The sequence below is a fragment of the Ixodes scapularis genome, unplaced genomic scaffold, assembly GCF_016920785.2.
Source record: "Ixodes scapularis isolate PalLabHiFi unplaced genomic scaffold, ASM1692078v2 PGA_scaffold3__209_contigs__length_174095766, whole genome shotgun sequence".
Classification (NCBI taxonomy): Eukaryota; Metazoa; Arthropoda; class Arachnida; order Ixodida; family Ixodidae; genus Ixodes; species Ixodes scapularis.
In genome coordinates this window covers 78,372,158-78,393,928 of record NW_024609868.1, presented here as the reverse complement: position 1 = coordinate 78,393,928, position 21,771 = coordinate 78,372,158, and the positions used below count along the sequence as shown (strand labels likewise).

General features: G+C 46.6%; 1 protein-coding gene across 1 annotated transcript in view; it reads left to right on the top strand.

Annotated features, from left to right (window-relative positions):
• Positions 1–20,883, top strand: part of LOC8025948 (cocaine esterase) — a 58,592-nt gene extending 37,709 nt beyond the window's left edge. The window contains exons 3-10 of the mRNA XM_042292502.1: positions 3,149–3,296; positions 5,936–6,121; positions 8,555–8,748; positions 10,008–10,173; positions 10,838–11,031; positions 12,656–12,812; positions 14,225–14,354; positions 19,404–20,883. Coding sequence (XP_042148436.1) covers positions 3,149–3,296; positions 5,936–6,121; positions 8,555–8,748; positions 10,008–10,173; positions 10,838–11,031; positions 12,656–12,812; positions 14,225–14,354; positions 19,404–19,785 — 1,557 coding nt within the window. The 3' untranslated portion in view covers positions 19,786–20,883. The remainder of the gene's footprint in view (positions 1–3,148; positions 3,297–5,935; positions 6,122–8,554; positions 8,749–10,007; positions 10,174–10,837; positions 11,032–12,655; positions 12,813–14,224; positions 14,355–19,403) is intronic.
• Positions 20,884–21,771: the final 888 nt, after the last annotated feature.

The following is a 21,771-nucleotide window of genomic DNA, read 5'->3' as shown; positions in this document are numbered from 1 at the left end:
GAAATTTATGCCGAAGGCTTTTGAACAAGTGGCGAATGAGCTCGCTATTCTGATTGTGTGCGTGCCACTCGACGTGCGCCAATGCGCCGACTCTTCAAATCAAGCCGTCCCAAAAGGAGACTTCTTGCCGGCGCCATTTTTAGTGTCCATGCAACGCGCACTTTTCTTGTTACCCGGAACAACGGTCTGTTACTCTGCTAACTTCATGCCATTATCTGTCTTGTTGGCAAGTACGGGTTTTCTTTATTTTTATTTTTTATGGTGAAAGATGAAGAAGCGATACGTCAATCACTGGGCATCAAGAACGTGCGGAGTGCCCACGTTGAAGCTGTAGCAAGGCGAGCGCCGCCACGCAGAAGGGGAACAAAATCACGTGAACACGTACATGCGGGCTATCCGCGGAGATCTGTCCATATCTGCAAAGAAACGAACGGACACGGATAAATATATTTTTCAGCTTTGCCAAGTAGCGTATCGGATGTATAGATACACTGTTCTGCGGCTGCCTGTTGACCGGATGGTTTCTTTGCAGATTGGATGGTGAGTTAAATGGCTTAGATACGCGAGGCTGCGGTTGTTTAAGACGAGGTAGATGTGGTGATGGCTCTCGTTGACGATCTAGATGCGTGTATTCGGTTTAATTAGTCATATATATGCTCTACAAGTTCAGCTTCGGAGATTTCTGCCTGCTATGAGGAAGACCGCTCTAGGTGTTTGCTACGTCACTCTAAAGTTTTCTCTCTCGAAAAGCGCTCTGGAGAGACAATTGTTGTACGGGGAGCACTCGGCGAACGACGGGGATGATAATTTTTAGACCCCAAAGAGCGGTCTGAGCAGTGGTACTGAGCATGGTGAAACGTCATGTTCAGTGGCAAAGCGCAGACAGCTTTTTTTAATTTTTCTTTTTGTTTAAAATCATAATTAGTTCCGCGATTGGCCGACCTCCCTTCGTAGACTGCAGCGATTGGCTCTCTTAGGTGCTTTGTGGAAGAGCAGACGCTCCAGATTTCTTAGAGTGATGTGACCTTGGAATGGTTTTGAGACATTTTAGACGGCGCTGTTTCGCTGTGGGTTTCACTTAGAAGTTCGCTTCACATTTGCGTTGCTTACCCGGTAACATGAGGAGTCTCTAATGCCGGTATATATGTCTCGACATTTTGGGATGGGCTATCTGACCCCCACACACAAATGAGTTTGAGACTCCTGCACTAGTGGCACACAAGTGGTGTCCAAATTTTGGGGGACGGGGGGGGGGGGGGGGGGGGGGGGGGAGAGAGATGAGTTTGCAGAGAGATGACTATTTTGATGACCTATCATTTGCTATGTCGTCATCAAAAACGTTATTTATTCCTGAAGCAGCCCGTGTAGGTCAATCTTCTATTTAAAAGGTTGACCTGAAAAAGTTTAAAGAAGCCCCCCCCCCCCCCCCCTTTCCGCCCTAAATCCGCCATAGTGCTAGTAATTTTGTGTAAAGAAAGAAACATTCCTATTAATATTGTTGCACAGCCCCTTTAAGCAGAACCCACAAATATAGGTCGGATGCAGACAACGAAATCACCATCCGCACAGGGCTTCACTCATATCCCGTATGCGGAGTGCAAGTTCGCCTGCTTCTTTTGTAGGCGTTGCGTTGGTGCCAGAGCGCCGAGCTCTGATTGGCTCGATTGGAAGAATAGCTGGTAGATCTGAAGGCAGCTATCATTGAGGTCTACCCACTATCCTTCCAATTAGAGCCAATCACAGCTCGGCGTCTTTCTGACGTCACCACAACTCCTGCGGAAGAAGCAGACGAACTTGCGCTCCACATAGGAACACAAAAGCACAAAACATGCAAAATAAAAACTTTCGCACACCGCATTGCATACGTAAGTCCCAGATTGTGCTACTTGGATGCAAGCATGTGCAGCATGTAGGCAAATCTAAGCTTGACATATTTGGAATTCTATGCACGCTTGCCCAGTTTGTGGGCACGGCAGTGAGAACGTGCCGTTTGCACTTTCGAATATACAGTACTATTAAAATATAGCATATGTACGCCTAATATTAATCCTTAACACGATTACAGGCAACTAGTTCTGGGCATGAGGTGCCCTTTCTTTATTAACAGATAAAAAAATGCAAAAATTAGATTACTACCAGCGGTGCTGGCTACATATTTGCACGAGGAAATAGTGCCTATTTGTTTGAGAATGCACAATTACTGCAGAAACCCAGCACCGGGCAAAATACCACAAGGTATAAAATTACAACATTAAGAACAACAAGTAAAAGTGCAAGTGATGTATAATATCATGAAAGGTACCCGAGACTGGGGTTCATAGCGGACAAAACGAACACATTGGCTTCTCCAACACCACTATGTTTGTCTTAAAGGAGCAATGAAACGATTTTTCTACTTTCGGTAAGTATACTTAGAATCACCCCCTAACGTCACAAACTCAATAAGCTTGCCCCAGTTTTTCTTTCTAGGAAATGACAGGCACCGAACAAATTTGAGAAATATGACCATCGTTCCTTCCCTCAACTCGGAGCCAGAACAAGCGGTCACGTGGTCTGGTGCATATACCGTATCCTATGTCGCCAACGTTAATCATAGCCACGCGCTGGGAATAGCAAAGTAGAAAACGCTTGCTGAGCCCCAGGCATTGTTAGAGTTCGGCTATTCACATCACCGCAGTGGTTGGACACGAGCCACTACTCGAGTGTCCGCCGAGACATTGATTGTTACGAGCCGAGGTCGAGTGCTCACTCAATTCTCGTGTTCAAACCATGCACCGCGCTCAGCTGGCATCAGGAGGGTGGTTTCGATCCCACCATTACGTCATCAAGCTTTGAGAAAGCAAGACTGAAAGAATTAGTACCCATTTAACCTCGCAATTTCACCGCAACAAGGAAGCTTCTGAATCAGTGGCGGTCCGTGCAAGTATACTTGGACCAGACTAGGACCAGTACGCCTCTGCAAAGTCATGAACATTCCCCTCGATATCGTTTCATGACCCCTAGCTTTAAGATGATTCAACAAGCCTTGTGGCAATCTCATTCTGTCCCACGATGCTTTTTTCCTTCTTGTTTGCTTTATAGAGCAAGTATGTACAGTCCCGCGATTGCACTATCCTCGCTACCAATAATGGGCAAATTCTGCGCGCAGCCCGGTCAGCAGCAGCCCAGCTACCCGGTGATGGTGTTCGTCCACGGCGGCAACTTCGAGTCCGGAGCGGCCAGTCAGTACGGGCCCGAGCGTCTGGTGGACAAGGACGTCGTCGTGGTCACCATCAACTACCGGATAGGCATCCTGGGTGAGAAGACTCTCTTGTCCTGCCTTTCCAAACAGATCGCGAAGCTCGTTCTTGTGAAGCAACGCGTCGATGACTTCGCTAACCTCATCGGGACCATAATCACTCAGGTGAGGCGAGCCCCCTTCATCTCATTACTCCTCATCCAATGAGCGTTATGCGGCACTGACAGCTTAAGAAACGCAGGGCGTGACTCTATAAGCTTCTTGCTGCGTGATTGGTTTTTCGGCAATCTTGTCGGTTCATGCCTCACTCTCAGTGGCTGCGGAACAATAATGAGATGCTGACAGCTCGCCACGCCGTGCTGTCAGCAACTATTGCCTTTGGTTTGCTCTAAAGTATGGGGAAATTATGGCAGACCGTCTTTTGTATGATCTATGAACAGTGTGACCCCGGTTTAACGAACCAGCTCTGCCGCTTTTACCCCCAAGATATTAATAAAATCCATTCATTCTCATAAAAACCGAGATATATATGTATAAGTACTTACGTATCTTTAAAATGAAATAGGAATTTCTTCTTAGGCATATAATTAAATGGGGACCATTGTATTCCCCTCACATGTTTAACGTGTTTACCAAACGGCTGTGAAGACTTTACGGGAAATTCCATCTGTGCAAATAAGGCGCATTGAAATTTCTCCAGCACGAATCGCCAACGTGTCGTGGCTATAGCGTAGCGGCTGCAGCCACTTCGCGCACGGAAGCTTTCGTGTAGCTTGTGTTTGAACAGGGCGACAACTGATGAGTGTGTTTTTCGTTTGCGACAATAGGAGTCAGAACACTTAATTATTGGCACTGCCGCGTCGCCACATTTTGCTATTTTTGGCTTGCACTTAGCCAATCGCTGCCTTCTTGGGTGGATATCGATAGACCTTCCGCGTGTTATGATCGATGTGCTCGGAAAGTTATACACGTACGCCATGGTCGCGGTATTTAACCTTAGAAACTCACGTTTTTATATATGTTCCAAAAATCTAAGTAATTATTTGAGCACTACTATGTAAAGAATCGAGCGGAGCTCGACTGCGGCATTACTTTTTGGTTCTGAAATGAGGCTGAAAACATTGCGCATGGTAATTCGGTGAATCGGCACTATTTGTTCACTCTTTCGTGCAACTGAGAGTTGAAACCTTCGGGGCGTCAGGATCCCAGGCATCTCATTGTGATTCCGCAGCCAATCAGAGTGCGGCGTTAGACGATAAGACCACCGAAGAACCAGTTATGAAGCAAGATATGCATTAACATAATAAGCCACCCACTTGCATTTCTTAAGCCGCCGTTAAGTGTAACACCTACGGCGGTGGGAAGCAGGCGACATCCATGCCGTGGCGTACGACGCCCAGCACGCGTATGTTCGTCGCTTCGGAAAACGGGGAAACCACGCGCCACACGCACGAACGCTGAGAATGCTGCCGTCCAGAAGTCATTTTCTAGAACTGTATCTATGATTGCCAGCAAATGTTTCGAGCATGAAGCTAAACGAGATGATCGTTTCGCGCCAGCCGCCTTCTCGCGTCAGTCGCTTCTCCGAGGCGCGCCGGTGTAATGCGGCCAAGCTTGACGTGAGGGCATCCGCGTTTGTTTTTATTTATTTATTTATTTATTTATTTTAGCGGTGAAGCTTGACGCGAGCGGCGCGGTGCTCGCGTCAAGGCGCGCGACTACTTATATTTTTTGCCATTGCGGAGCCATACTAACAAAGCTAGCGAGTGTAATCGAAATAGATAAATAAATAAGTTGAATTTGTCGGCGTGATTTTTGTGACCGCGTAAATTTCGAGGAAACTCGAATACTTCGAACAGCTAAAGTGTGCTGCGAATCGAAACGACCAGCAAAACTAAATTCGATACTGTCGCTCCCCTAATAAAGTATGAGTAAATATGAAGCGTTATGTTCCCGCGACACGGCGATGGTTTATTATTTACCAATTTTGTCCGGCGACTCAAAGTAATTTCATTTGTCACGTAATCTGCCGTTGGAAGGCGTCAAATTGTATTTTTTTCTTTGGCTGACAATTGAAAACGAATGCATTAAACAAATAACGCGGAAAGTGTTTAAGTGCTGAATTTCACGCAAACACCGTAAAAAGCGTATAACGAAGAACCGTTCAAGTGTCCAACGGCGGGATCACATTAAGATGTTCGCCTGTCAGCTATTAGCGGCGAGATGTTTCGGTGGCGCCCTCGTTCGGTTACCTTTCGTGACGTCATTACGTTAGGAACAACAAGTTCGATGGTGTTTGTAATGGGCATGGTGGAAGCCTGAAATTATAGCGCTCTCTAAGCAACACTGCCAACACCGTCAAAATTGAAGTTCTTACATTCCTCTTATTTCCGTCGATGAGATATCCTTTGCTGACGTCATAGTCAGCATTCGGCCAATTGTGGTGGGCCGACAACAGCGACGCTTTTGATCGCTCACGTCGCCAATAGCATGCGAACATCTTGATGTGATCGTCGCTATGGAGGCTCCATCAGTGTTGGATCTCCATAATGATACCAACGAATTTCTGGCTAGAAACGTGAATACCTCTCGCAGTCGCACATATATTATACCACACTCCAGCATACTCGGAACACCCGCTTGGCACCTTTAAAACATCGCGCCGTGTCTGACGCGACGTCCTCCTGGCCGCCGCAGGGTTTCTGAGCACGGGCGACAACGTGTGTCCCGGAAACCTGGGCCTGCTGGACCAGAACCTGGCGCTCAAGTGGGTGCGCGACAACGTGGGGCACTTCGGCGGAGACCCCGGTCGGGTTACGCTCTTCGGACAGGGATCGGGCGCCGTCAGTGTCTTCCTGCACATCCTTTCGCCGCTCAGTCAAGGTGAGATGTACGCTCAGCTACTGGCGTATCCTCTTCTTCGTTTGATTGATCCGAAAATGGTGCCTGAAGCAGGTCTCCAATTGGTGTGTTTACCGTGGTCCCAAAAGTGGTTCCTTGATTTCGCTGTTGCCTGTTGCGATTCTGGCGGTGGCACAGGTGGACTCGGCGGACGCCTGTTCTGATGTGGGTTGCCCTGTAGTCAGACATTCGACAGAAACCAAAGCCGACACAAGGTGGGACGCAGCGACGACAGGAACCAATGCGCCCAGCTCTCTTTTTTCGCCAGCATTTCTGCGACTACGCTTCGGGATCGGGACATCTGACAGCATAACACGCCGTCTCCTGTGGTGAAATTTGTTGGCACCTCGAGACGACTTTGGATGCTTGGACGGGATAGCACGCTGAACATACCAGTCAGAGACGCGTTCCACACACCGTAGTCTAAGTGGATGAACCGTACGGCGTTACCATGAACGGTGGCTGCATCCATATGGACTCTTTAAATATGAGTGCAGCTTCACTTCACCACATATGCACCTTCACTTCACCACTCAGTACGATAGTGTCATTTGCCGGTCTCCCCAAAAACGACGAAGCTTTCGCCGGTGTCGTTTCCAGATTGACTCCCGCAAAAAAGCCAAGCACCACCCAATGGCTAACGCGCCTTGGCGAATTGTGCAATGAGCAGAGCGTTGCTTTTCTTTTTTTTTTTTTTTGTGGGCTTGAGACATCTACTGCAGCTCAATTTTTTCCAGGCTACAGTACTTGCGTACAACATACCAGGATTAAAATAAGATTAAACGTCAGGGCCCGTTTGCTCGAAGCTGGTTAACTAACCGTGGTTAACCGGATTTCCCTACGAGGGGGAAGTTTAGGTCATGTGACCGGCAGAGTAAGGACGGCGGGGAAACATGGCGGTGCCCCGGTGAGTGAGCGCCGCTCGCTTCGGAGATAATACGTCGTTGTAGCTGCAATATCGGGCACGTTTGCCAGAAATGAATGGTGCAGGAGGCTTTCGATTTGCCCTACCTCAATTAAAACGCAAAGCATGAGCAATGACATCGCCGCATTTTTTAGATAGTCTTTCGATTCTGGCAATTCGTAAGCCTAAATGAACGCGATAATTGTCGGCATGGCAACGTCTTTGAAAAGTGGATTGCCTTGACTCAGTCGGCCGGGTACTGATAGTACACAAAAGCAGACAGCGTCCCCATAGACCTGATGCTGAATTTCCCAAGCACCGATGTGCATGCTACGAGTGTAGTTACACGCGCTGCGCGTGCTGGCGTCTGCAGTAGTAAGTATTCGAAAGCAAAACGCCTACAACAAATTTTGCCGTGCACGCGCGTTCGTCAAAGATTTATTATGATTAGTTACTTCGAATATTTTATAAGTGGAAGGCCAGTGCGCGCGGATCGTTGAATTACACTTCCAGTGTTCTCCTCAATGTTAGGGTAATTTACTAATAGGTCAATTTTCACTGGAGCCGAATTACAGGTTTCTCAATTTATGAGAGTTATATACAGTTCTTACATGCTGGCCAACCATGCTGCCGGTGTGACACCCGCATTTCACTGCTCACTTCTTTCTCATCATTTCTAGGACTGAACTTCGTCGTCCACTTTTGAACTCGGAAGGAAATTTCAACGAGGCTTGTCTTCACTTCAGACAGCCAAATATTTCGAAATTTTCCAAACATGGGTTAATTTAGTTTTACCTTACCGATTATCTGTACCACGAGCAATAAAAATTGTTTTTCGAGCTCAAATGTATGCTGCGCTGCGTCGCGAAAACACGGTAGCGCGCATTTTTGGGTCCCCCCATTTAGGGAACCTCTTCACGGAAGCCACTTATATTCGCCACAGCCAGGAGGTGACACCAGCTACCAACCCAATAATAAAACACGGAGCTATCGCTCATCCACCCCTCGTCAAACTTGGCTAGGTACTTTTAGGTACCTAGTAGGGAAGGGCAGTTAACTTTTAACCGCGGTTAAAGTTAACCGGCTTCGAGCAAACGGGCCCAGTTGGTAACCGTTCGGTGCGTATTTATCGGCGTTCTTTCAGTACACTCGAAAAAAACGTCTGTACGTCTATACTTGCATGCACGACATTCGGAGAGCTAATCACCACAACTTACGGAGGCAGCTCAGTGAATGACGATGCCGAAACAGATGTATACATTAAAAAACGCAGTCTGAGTTGTGACATTAACCAATGCAAGCGTGACGTTTTGCATTGCTTAATGTCACAACTCAGACTGTGTTTTTTGGTCTAATCATATGTTTCGGAATCGTCATTCGCTGAGCTGCCTTCGTAAGTTGCGGTGATTGGCTCTCTAAGTGTTGTGCGTGAAAGCAGACACACATACTTTTTTTTAGTGTAGATTCTGAAAGCCGAGAACCTTAATCATTGTCCCGGTGGTTGCCCTCAGGTCTGTTCCAGCGAGCCATCGCCGAGAGCGGCTCCCCGCTCAGCGACTGGAGCATCGAGCCCAAGCCGACCCAGTTCAAGGCCACCGTGGCCGAAGGGTCTGGCTGCAAAGGAGACGGGACCTCGTACGCCTTCATCGAGTGCCTGTCACAGACGCCCACCAGCGAGCTCTTGCGGATACAGCAGGAGAGCAAGGTAGCCCATCATACCTCCTAGTTAGAGAACACAGAAATTTGCCCTTGTCGCTGCCATGTCTCTACTCGTCTGAGAAAGCACCTTCGATTGCAGGCATGCCGAAGTTACCTTTGCTTGCGAACCGTGGGTGCTTTTACATGGGACGCGCGAACCCTATACGAACGAAATCAAAGTCCGTCGAGCGCGGCCAATTCAGTTTGGCAGCAATGAAACATGTGCATGTAAAAGGCACACGTAATGGACGCATCACTTATAAAGCATTATTGGAGTTACCGGCGTGAACACTTGGCATGGAACTTTCTAATCTATGCGGAGCGCAAGTTGGTTGCGATGATGTCAGGACGCAGAGCTCATTATGGCTTATTAAAAAAAAAAAAAAGATAGCGAGCAGATCTCAAGGTATCTTGCATTGAAATCTACCCACTATCCTTTCAATCAAAGCCAATCAGAACTCGGCTTCGTTCTGACGTCACCGCAACCCCTGCGCAAGAAGCAGACGACTTGCTCTTTGCATTGGGAAGGAGATCCAACCGTCGCGCCTTTTGTGGCTAAGTGGGGAACTACACCGATGTGGACAACAACGACATAGACGATTTGTTTGTGTTTTGAAGAAGCGCTCGGTCCACATAGCCGACCGTTCCGTCAGCGTTCGGTTGGGGCTCGTGTTCAATCAATGAAGCCGAACTCGGACGCACCACGCATGGGTTATTTACTTCGTCTTTCTCAACTGAACACGAGGGTGCCCAATTTTTTACCCTTGCTCAATCGAGAAAGATGAAGTAAAGAATCCAGTACACATGTCTTGTGTTGGAAAACATAGAACTCCAGGAAAAACGAACTGGACATAGTGCCCTTTATAGTTCCATCTCCTCCCCAATTAAGAAAAGTTTGTCAAAACTTCGGGTTTTTGAGATTTGACCAAAGTAAAACCCGTTAATACAAAAAAAAAAAGCTCTATCTGGCGAGCAAGTGTTCTAAAATGTGTCTCTCGCGCATATAGAAACGCAAAGGGCACATTTCGGGGGTATACAAACGCACGAGGTACGCAAAGCAGCAGACGAACTTGCATGACGTATTGCGACATGGTTTTGAACCATGCAGTGCGGGGGAAGAAAAAACAATATACGACCCAGAATCGTGGCCTCTGATGCGTTCCCGTCTCGGGGTTTCGAAGCACGTCGTTATGGCAACGAGCCGCCCTGCGTAGTTTTTTTTTACTTGCGAGACATCCAATTCAGCAACAACCTTATTTTCCGCAGATGTTCGGAGATTTTCCTATCCGGACTGCCCCAGTGGTGGAAACCTTCAACCCCCAGGGCGCTTTCCTGCCTGAAGACCCGATGACTCTGCTCGACCGCGGAGACTTCAGACGACTGCCTCTCATTGCTGGAATTAACAAAGACGAGACGGCATTTTTTTATCCCTGTAAGCTAACCAGACTTTTGGAGATACATTTGCGTTTACTCTCGTGGTTTTACAATATTATTTCCCCTTAGATTTTCTTTTCTCTCACGTTGTTTTCTCTCCCAGCAGAGACCAACCCTCTCCGTAAAGCACTTGGATGAGCTAATCCCTGTGATCTACGGAGGCGGTTTGGCGAATGACGAGACCGGGTATATGTTTAGACCTAAAATACAACAACAATGTGCGCTGTAGCAGTGATTACGATGAAACGTCGTGCTCAGAACCACAGCGCAAACCTTATTTATTTAGGTCTAAACATATGCTTAGCCTCGTCGTACGTCGCGCTGCTTCTATAGATTGTAGCAATTGGCTCTTTCAAGTTTCTTGCGGGGGAAAGTTGACGCTCCAGATTTATTAGAGCGTTGTCCTTCGAAAGCAACAACAGCCCCAAGAAACGAAACAACAACAACGACTGACCGTATTAAGAACCTAAAATAAGCATGTTTGTTGTCAGCCCTATCATATCGTTATGACTTAATAGCCAATGAGAGAAGAGTGTCATCAAATAAGAACAAGCTAGTCATGGAACGACGAATGTCGTCGCATTTAGTCACACTTTTTTTCTTTTCTAGCGACGTTTATAGCGATAAAACTGTCTGCTGACATACGCTTATTGTCCTCGCAGTTCTTTCGGGCTACATGAGGCAGCAGGCAGCGCGCAGTCCTTCCTACGTGCGGAACATGCTGCTGCCGCAGTTCTTCAGCAGCGCTCTGCGGTACGACAGGCCGTCGCCAGATGTCCTCGACTCAGTCGACGACTTCTACTTCAAGTACATCAACCCTCTGGATACCAACAACATGATCCGCGCTTTCATTAACGTGAGTTTATACAGCGGGTCAGAGCAAGATCACTATCTTCCAATAACCTCCCCCTCCCCCCCTTACGCCTGCTTCTGCACAACCGGCCCTGTGAACTGACATGCCTCGTTTTCCGTTCGGCTGTTGTAAACAGTCAGACCGCGGGCCGGCTGCTGGTAGGACGAACAAGAGCTTGGTTTGCTGATGATTTGATTGATTTCTGATATATAATATTGAGGTAGTCTTTGAAAAGAAAACCCTTGGTGAAAACAGCAACAACGGACGGTTTATTTTTCGACGTTTCGGTCGGAGTCCGGCTATATTTGTTTTTAAAGAATTTTAGGTGCTTCAATAATATTATTGGTATTCTTTATGCAATGGTATGTCCCGGAAATCACGAAATTACTTAGGTACTTAAGCGTGTTGAGGGTACGCTGCTAAGCAGAATAAATAAAGTACACAACAAACAAGTTTTCTTTATTTTTTGCGTTAGGATCACGTATCATTGAAGGATATTTTGCTTCGCAACCGTTATACGGAGTGGCGTTTCAATGCAAACTTCATGACAGCCTCTGAAGTAACCTTCTGTTTAGCGCTGAGAATTTTGCAAAAGGTTTTCTGTTTGCTTCTTCAGGCTTTTCAGCACTTGCTTCAGTGAACGACGTGTAAATTAAGACGTCAAAATTTTTTTCCCCACATAATATGACGAAATATTTTTCCCTATAAGTCACATATTTGACTGAACTTTAGTCATTTGTAGGGGTCATCCAAAATTAGAGGCTTTCAAGAACATGTGGGAATGTTTTGAAAAGAGTGCACGAAAATAGGAAGACACAGTGACACAAATGCTCTTTCGTCCGCAATGACATGAAAGTTATTGACAAATGCTTTCTGCTAATCTTGGGGATAACAGCCTCTATGGTCCACAGCTGTCTGTTGACCTAATACACAACGTGTCCCTCAAGAAAGAGTAAAATAATTTTTCATCCCAACAAATAAACTACGCCGAACCGTTATTTTATTCAAAAGTTAGTTCTTTTTTTTTTTTTAGTTTTTGAGAGAAAAATTGAGCTTTTTCTTGGCAGCTACAACGCCATTCCTCCCCCTGTATTCAAGGGCTTCGTCGACTGCATTTTTCTCATTGAAAGTTTACCGAAAATTGCTTATAACTCCTGAATCAAATAATAGAAAGCTCTAAAACTTTGGAATGTGGTCCGGGCCAGAAGAGTTGCGTTTGGGAAAAAATTGAGTAGTCCGCAAGGCGTAGTTTATGTAAGCAATAAACAAACAAACACTGCAAAGTGTTTTTCTTATTACTTTACTAAGTTTATTACTATTAACATAGTAAAAATTGTATTGTCTTACTATATTACAGTAATCTATTGCATGTATGTGCGTGTGTATTTATTCCGTAGTCGCTTCTCTCACCGTGTGAAAGTTTTTTTTTTTTTTTTCTGTTAACTGAGAGTTTTATTTATGGTGTACTTATCTTGTACCTAGTAGGAGATTATATATAATCCATACTGTAGATTACTTGATTTGAAGCAGCCGGTCCCAGGATAGGGGACCAAACTCTTAAACTCATCCAATAAACGTTGAATTTAATTGTTTTGTTTCATATATATTTGTCGATGCCTATGCTCAGATGTCGACGGACGCCATGTTTGTCTCCGGCAACCACGCCACGTTGACGAGGTATTCTCGCCACGAGCCTGCAACGCACATGTACGTCTTCGAGTACCGCGGCGATTCCAGCCTGCTGGACGCGCGCCTGGGCTTCCAGAGACAGCCTTTCGATTTGGGTGAGTCCAAGATGACCACAGGAGCGTCGGAAGTAAGCTACCTCTGTACGTCGGAATTGTTGGAAAGATTGAGAGGGGGGGGGGGGGGGGGGGTTCCTCTTTTTCCTCCGCATTGTTTAATAGAAATATCGAAAGTGGTTAAGAACGGGTCCCCCTGCTTTTCCTGTCTTAACACTACTGGATGTCCGCCACCTTTCTTCCACGTGGTTTATGACCCGAGTATGTGATCGTGATCTGAAATACTGCAAAAAAAAATATATATATATCTTTGCGCGCTCAATACTTTGTGAATTTTGCGAAGTGTGGGTTTCAGGAACATTTCGCGGGCACAACAAATACCGCACTTTTGAGCGATCACGACATAATATGTATTTGATACAATAAGGTGATGTATTCGCGGGATCAGTTGTTCCCGACATTTGTTAAATCGTTAAAATATACAAAATTTAGGCCCTAGGGAAATGCAAATCGTCAATAATTAAAAAAAAAAATCTGGCCTTTGCGTTTAAGGAGGTAAATCACAAATTTATTCCCGAGCAAGATTTGGGCGTTGAGATAGTTGCTAATGAATAAAAATTTACCTTTTTGGCTACAGAATGACATAGGGTAACGTTGCTGCACTAATTTTTTTGCACATTGTATAGAATTGAAGACGCTTCACACACGAAAACTTTAAACCATACCTGTTGCAACTTTGCTTATTTCATTGACAGTCAGCAAGGATTTGATTTCTTTTTTTTTTTAGTTTGATAAACATATGGGGTGGTATTTCGTCAAAATATTTAAACCTTGGCTATTGTAGCTCATGGTGAACCGAAATGCGTCATATATTTATTCTGATATGCACACTGAGAGTATAGGACTGGAACATTTATATCCCAAAGACCAAAGAAACCCCCCAAAAATTTAATTTGAAACATGCAAAATTTGGTGCACACTATTTTCGAAACTTAAGCCACACGAGAAGCACAAACTTCACAGAAATATTTGTTCTACGCTTTTTTCTTCTTTTTCTTTTTTGGAGGGGGGAGGGGGGGAGGGTGGATGAATAGTGTTCAGACCTTCACGCGTAGTGGCCAAGTTCTAAATTAAAAAAAAAAAAGCTGCATGAAAAAAAAAAGTAAAAAAGTAATGAAAAAAAAAAAACTGAGCTAGAGGGTGATGGTGGATGTGCTTGTCCGCCTTCGCTTTCTATAGATAAACTTCTCAGTCAATCTTTCACCGTAAAACTACAATACTCGAATCTAAAAGTGCGCGGAGGTGCTGTGCTCACACGCTACTGATCTAGTTATATTTACTTTAAACGCGAACACAATCGCTTCTGCAGTGTTTCCCTAAAATTTACGCACAGGCTCTTAGACCAAGGAAGCCGTTTCGATGGGGTATGCCTCAGAAGAATTTCTTCTCTGCAGGGGTTTCGAACGGCGACGAGCTCATCTACCTGTTCCAGGTGACGGCGGACGGGTTGCGCCCCCTGTCGAACCTCGACTATCTCGTCAGCAACCGGATCGTGAACCTATGGACGGACTTCGCTAAGAGCGGGTGCGTAACTCGCAAGAAAAAAAGAAATGGAGCAGACCATCACGCGACGTGATTCGAACGGACAGCGTCAGCTGGTGCTACATTTAGCTCACATTGTGTCGTCATTGACTGGAAATTGCGGTGATGTTGCGTCACGTGGTGTCTCGGGTAAATTGCAGCCGATCACACGCAGAACAGCTCTAAGTCCGCTGCAACTCAAGAACGTAGGGCGAGGGAAAGAAATGCCGGGGAGGAGGATGCAGACGAAACGCTGAAGAGAGGAGGAAAAGGTTTCTCCTCTCCTCTCCAGCGTTCCGTCTTCTTCTTCCTCCCCAGCCTTCCTTCCCCTCGCCCTACCTTTTTTAGCTGTAACTTACACGTTCTTGCGGACGCGCTGCACAAATTGCTCGGTCGTACCAGCGTGTCCATTGTTCGCTTGGTAACGTCCTCCTCCACCTGCCGCCTCACGTTCACTCACAGCATGATCTCGACGTCGAATGCATTCCATCCTAACACCCATGGTGACACCGTCGGAGCCTACAGATCGACGACGGTTTTTCTCACGGGCGCGTTTACGTCGTCGAGCAGCCGCTGCTTGCTCCGGTGTTATGGTTCGGCCGCCCCATTGCTTGCGCGCAAAGGCTTAGAGCACTGAGGGAACGGGTGACCGAATACGAGACGTAGCAAATGGCGAGGTGCGAGATCACATCTACTCCAGTGCAATAGACTACTTTCATAAAGCCCTGCATGCAACACGGCGCGCGTTGCACTCTGGGAACTAGTTGGCCAGGGAGGAGGGTGGCATGGTTTCGGTTTCGATCGACACGTCGACAAGAGATTGTTTTCTGGTTCCGAAAGCGTCATTTGTGGTCTCTAAACTAACCTAAATGGTCATACCTCGAAGCTTTAGCACAATCCCGAGACGTATAGCTTGTCTTAACACATGCTTGCTGTATTTTTGTACTTGAGCCTTCCTGTTAGCGTTCCAATCGAGGTATGTGGACGAGCCAGTGCTGGGAGTCTCGACGCTGCGAAGCTCGGGTGCTCGGGGATCTTGCTTGTGTACGAATCAACAAGCTGTAGCAAACAATAAGTATGCATACATCGAGCTCGCGCCTTTACATTAGTGTTGTTGATCAGGAAGTTTGTTTGCTTCGTGCGTCCATAAACGAAATATTACTTTTGCCCCCACCCGCTTGCATTCAACTAATATTCAACATCGCGTATGCGCATAAAGTTATCCTGCAATCATATAGGCAAATTCGCGCATACAGACCGTTTTAAGAATGCAAAAGTCGAGCACTTGTGTGAAGAATGTCGCACCGTTCGCCAGAAGTGCGTCAGCCGGGCATGAACCCCTATGCGCACCGCATTGGGGTTCATGCCCGTCCGGCGCACGGTGCGACATTCTTCACACAAGTGCTCGAACGAATTCAAAGCGCATTTGACGGTTGCTAATGGCCATAGTATTTGTTATGTGTTTGCTTTCTTCCTGCCTGAGTATGCCGAGATAATTTCAGACACACCGTTCCCGGCACAGATCTCGGGCGTCTGTAAAAACTCGTCCAAAAAGGCTTAGCGAGGAGTAGGGGACGCTTTTTAGGGCCTCCGTCGTAGCTAGCCGATCTCAGCGTTTGCGAAAAGTTAATCTTCTATCAGCATAAAATTTGAGTGGGACATAAATGATGACACGAGGAAGACATCATAGTAACTTTTGTGCAGTAATGAGGTCGAATTTATTGCGTAAACGCTGGCCTCAACTTTGATACCCTGTGATGATGCGGCTTGCTTTTCGCCCAATGAAGTAACAAGAAGCGGACGTTTGGCAAACAAAATGCGTGTAAGGTTCCAGACGAACAAATTTCAGTTGTAGTTCACTGGTACTAGACGGGATTACTGACATTGAGCTCAAAGATACACTCGTGGGACTTACTACGTTCGCATACGCACGCACAATATCCGGTGTTTCGGGAACCAAGGAAAGTGCCCCGGTCTTCGTTTCGCATCGCTCGAGAATGAGTGTATTGTACGTTCGTGAAAAGTCAGATAATCGCAAACGCAAGCAGCGCGTTCGGTCGCGGCGTGATAGCATGAGATGCAGCTGCTCAGTCGAAACCGAAACTGAGTGGCCAACTAGTTCCCAGAGTGCACTGCGTGGTATTTCGCCGCGGTGGGGCGCGTCGGTTTTGGAAGAAGTCCATTGCGGTTGGCCGAACGTTCTGCGCTCAGCCGGGACTATCATCAGCGAAAGGGCGAAGGTATCACTGATGCACACGCCCTCTCCTGGCGCCCAAACCACCTGGGATAAACGCGCGCATGCTCGGTTCGTTTTCGGCAACACGACACTCTCCCAGTATACAACAAGCCCAAGACAGCTGTCGCAGTGAAAAAATCAGGGTTACCTATCGGACAATTTCGCGTACCCGACATACTCCAGCGACAGCTCAATTAGCATTAGGGAATTTCGAAGCCCTTCATCATAGGAAGCGATGGTTATATCTGAAATTTAGTGGACGGTTATTAAAAAAAATATAAGATATTAAATATGTATTGCAAACAAATTGTAAAAGACATACATCTTTCTCACATCACTGGGTAGAGGAAGGTTCGACGTTTTTAAAATCCCACCAACCCATGCCTGCTACTGTTCAAGATCTGAAACATCGAATTGTTGAGGCTGTGTATTCAATAACTAGGGACCAGTTGATTCGTGTGGGACAATAAATTGACTACTGTTTTGGTGTTCGTCGCGCAACACATGGTGTTCATGTTGAGTGCAAAGAACCTCCAAGACCACAAAACTTTGAACTATTAACCTTCCACTGCCCGTGACGCGCAGAACGAGTCCCTCATTTACGGTTTGTTTGAAATAAGAATGTTAAATATGGTGCTTACCTTTAAATAGCTCCGAATATTATACGCGTCCGAATAGTCGGTTGAATCGAACCGCGTAAACGCCATGTATAATCCTTAGCAAAAAGAGGAAAAAAACAAACAATCATGATCCGACTTTAGGCTGCGGACGATATACGAGAGACGCAACGCTGTTCGCTTTCAAGCACTATACTCAAACTTAAAAAAAAAAAAATGTTGAACTAAAGATGCCTAACGACAATATTCATTTGGAATGTTTTTTTTTTTCTTTTTTTACTTTGCACGAGCTTACTGGCACAAGGAGTATTCACTGGGCGCCATATTTGTGGGTGCTCTTTAGAGCGCATGCTCAGAACGAGCCCACATTAATAGGTTGCTAAGATCGGCAGTCTTGATGGTGTGGAATACACTTTGCAAAAAAGAACCGTGGAAGCTCGCCATCAGCACGCGCTCAGCAGTCGCGCACACAGCTATGGCCGCCAGTGAATACTCCCTATACAGGTGCGCAGTTTACAAACAGGTCTTCACGAGCTGTGGGCAAACGCGCAGTTCTCGCACGAGGTGTAGGGCATTGCGCGTGCGCAGAAACCAGATTCGCGTCAAGTGGAGCGTCTGCGCATGCGGCCTGCCGATAGCAGCGCCACCCCAGCAGCGTGACGTCAGCACCGCAACCAAGAAACTCGTTTGTTGCGGTGTAATTTACGGGACAACCAGCGAGCGTTTTCTTTCAATCTCTCTGTCGCAAAGCTTTAGGACGTGGCTTGGAGGTCGCAGTGTTGGCATAGTCCCCCGAGTGACGATATTTGAAGCCTTCTCATAGACTGGAGCCCGAGCATAGCGTGAGGGCTCGATTTCGGTTCGTGATAATAGGGAGTTGTAGTAGGTCCTTTTTCTCCTCCGCTACGGTATCCCCGAAGGAAACGCCGCAGCTGCGCAGGCGCGCCGCCAGCCTTCTCAGCATAGTTCAAGGTCTCGGGGCGGATTACGGAGCGCTATCCGGGTGCTTAGCGGGCTCCGGGAACGGTCTACTACAATTCCCTAATCAATAGCTCGACAAACAAAGCATTTCATACGGTGCTCGTGCCAAATCTCTGCAACGCCAATAGTCGAACCCTAAAGCCGGGGTCACACTGCGTATTCGCAGAGTGACTCCGACTTTGCGAGGGCCATGTGATTATAAAGACTCTAGATAAGAGCTTCCTACAAGCATAGCAATATTCTTTAAAGCACCGACTGCGTGACGGTGCAGGTTTTAGAAAGCGAACGGCGGCAGACATCAGAGGTCTGAACTGAATGACGCCATTTTGTCCCAGCGAAATGTGCTTTGTCGTTTGTATTGGTTGTCGTTACTTGGAAAAGAAGTATCAAGGGACTTTAGGCAAAAAGTGTGGGTATCGCCGCCTGGTGGCATTTTTTACAACCCAGAGTCAGGATACTTCAACGTCCTCTGCTGGTGCAAGTACGTGCAATGCAAATTAAAACATAACCGCGTGGGTCGCACGTGCACTATTCAGGATGAGGTACTACCCCATTCACACGGTCAACATAAAGGTGCCTTTATTATAGGTCCCTTTGCTATCGGCGAATCAGCTCGTGCTCTTGGATCACGAGCACACTCCACGCGCGGAAGATCGTTAATTGATTGGCCGCAGATAATAAAGGTCCCTTAGCTAAAGGTACCTTTGCGGTCGTGTGAATGGGAAAGCTCCTCTGTCCTAGGAAAAGTGGCGCCATTCACTGTTGTGGAAATGCTCGAGACACGTGCCGCGCGCCACTTCTGGGAGGAACATGGCGTCTGAAATCTAGAGGATGAGGAATACGTAAGCGCCTCTAGCGAGCTTCTGCATACAGATTTGAACGGGAGTCACCGCGAGATCCGTGCTTCGAATGCCGCGTAGCAATGGGAAACACAATAAAACAACCTCCGAATTTTTTTAAAAAAGAGAATCAAACAAAAATGAATTTCGATAAACCCCGAATTCTCAGCGAAAAATACACAAAAAACCCTTTTCTAAAATTTACGAGAAATAAACTTAGAAACACGGAATCCTACTTATGGTGTACTTACGCCACACATATCCAAATTCTAGCAGCAATGGGTTGCACCGCATGAGACGTTGCGTAAATGGATATCGGCAGCCCGGTAATTGATGCGCATATAGAGCTATCTGATCTCACGATACCTTCCTCTCGCAGGGAAGCACCGCAGTTCTCCAACTTCGAATATCCCCGGTGGCCGCGAGTGACGCCAAGCAACGTGTCCACGTATGTCATCGGTCGGGCCCTGATACCGGCGCCAGAGTACAAGCCCGAAGCCTCGCGATTCTGGGCCAGTGTCTCTCCCGCCCAGATGGGATGGCGCGACAGCTCGACCATGTCAGGCGCCCTGGTCACAACAAGCGGCTACGTGGAGCCGCTGTATAGGACACTCTCTTGGGCTATGGTCGCGGTGGCCATAGCTCTGGCCATCGTCGTCGTTGTGCTCCTCGTTGTGCTCTACAACCAGAAGAAGAGCCAGAGCTTCCGGGCCAGTTCGGATTTCGACAACTCTCGGATGTCGGGATCCACGCTCTACTGATCCCAAAGTAGCACCACTCGAATCCGTGGCCATACGTAGAAAGCAAGGTTTCTGTAGGTTGTAGAGTTTTACTCTAAGCTTGTTTACATCTTGCGGAGTGTAGGTGACTCGTTGCGTAATTAGTATCCTTATCGGGCAAACAAAACCGAAGGAGATGTCCTGCGAAGAGAGAGGCCTCCATCTGACTCTGATGTTTACGGTGCAGTTTTTTTCTTTTCTTTTTTGGAAGTTTAAGTTAGCATCTTTCCGAGTGTTAACGTGCAGATTGTTACCACACACAACCTTTCTTTCTTCAGAATGGTCAAATTGATTAGAGTATTTTCTCCATTTGTTTGAACCTGATGATGTCAGTTTTTAGACAAGTCATTTACACTCACGAACGGGCAAATAAGTTGAAAAATTTTACGAGAGGTACCGTGAATGATTCTCTAAGCTACATACTTTTGTAGTCCTGCAGCAGAGGTCTCTGAGACATCTGGCAAGGCAGAGTGTGGATATGCCTGGCTCTTTTTTTAGTCGCAGCCAATTACAGTTTCCGTGAACTTAGCCAGGTGGCGCCAGGCATTCTTGACGGTTTATTAGACATTTAGAAACGTTCGCGTGAAGTTTATCCGAGTGTGTTGTTTCCCACTTTTTGTATTAATACACGCAGCGATGAACCTGCACGAAGGGCGACGGTTACTCAGTGTTGGCTACTCAGTGACCATGACTCCAAGTACGCCTTCTCCAATTGTGAGGCAGTGTGTTGTGGAAGCCCTTATGTAGTCCGTTTCTCAACTAGGACGCTCAGCTGCGTATCATTTCTTTCTCGGATTATGTTTTTGTAAAAAGCCATTGCGATGCATTGTACATAATGTTTGATTATAACTTAGTATTTAACTTTTTTTCTTTTGTAAATGTAACTTTAAGGAAAGTAGCACGTCTATGCCCATAAATGAAAGTAGTTCCCGTCCGGCACGTGTATTACATTGATTACTACTTTCACCTGTGTTTTTGAGTGCGCATCTATGAATCCCGCGAGAGCTAAAAACGTTGTCCCGTGAAAATGCTCCACTTAACTGACAACGAATAAAACATCATCTGTTTTTACTGTTAAAATACTGTCATGCATTGCCCTTTGATCAAGTACAAGTGTTTTGTATCGAAATACATAAATGCGAGGTAGCATATTGTAGTATTTGTGTTATGGCCCCAAGACAGCGAACAGGAGGCGCCTCGGTCGGCTGTAGTCAGCGCGACTGGTGGCCAAAATGGGCAACATTGGGAAAGCCTAACCACCGAACGATTGGACTCGCCGCTCTGCGTCAGAGTTCGGCAAGGCACGCGGACGTTCGAGCTCGAGATCGGGTCCAATGATTGCGGCAGAGGGCCGTCTCAGAGTTGCGAAAATCCCACATAAAATGGCACCACCTGTCGAACCAAACTTCATTGCCCAAGAACGCATAGAAGGCAACTTCGTAAAAAAAAAAAAAAATTATAAACAGGGTCTGACGGAAACGGAGCTGTTCTAGCTAGTTACACCAGCTGTAGTACAAACATTTTATTGATCGATATGTTTGCCTTAGAATGTGCTTTGTCTTAGTTGTGCAGTTGTAGAGGGATTCGTGCCCGAGTCTGTTAACGCACTGCAGCACGGAGCACGTGGATGTAAAGCTAGCAGTCTTTACATCCATGTAAAGTCTGGCGGTGATATACTGCACTGGCGAAGTTTTTGATCTACAGAGGAGACATCAGATGTACAGTGGGGCTGACTAATTTCCCACCGTCTAAACATATACACAAACAAAAGTATTTGTAGAATTTTAGTTTTGATAGTGCAGTATATTTACTCACGACTGGGGTCCCCCCTCCCGTAGTGGTAATCGCACAATATATTACACGCTGCTAAAACGCTCATATAAACGGGCAGAAAAATAAATTGGACTCGTGATGTCTAAGCCTGTAGCGAGAACGTTTCGCTCCAGGCTGCTTTAGAACGGTGGCATA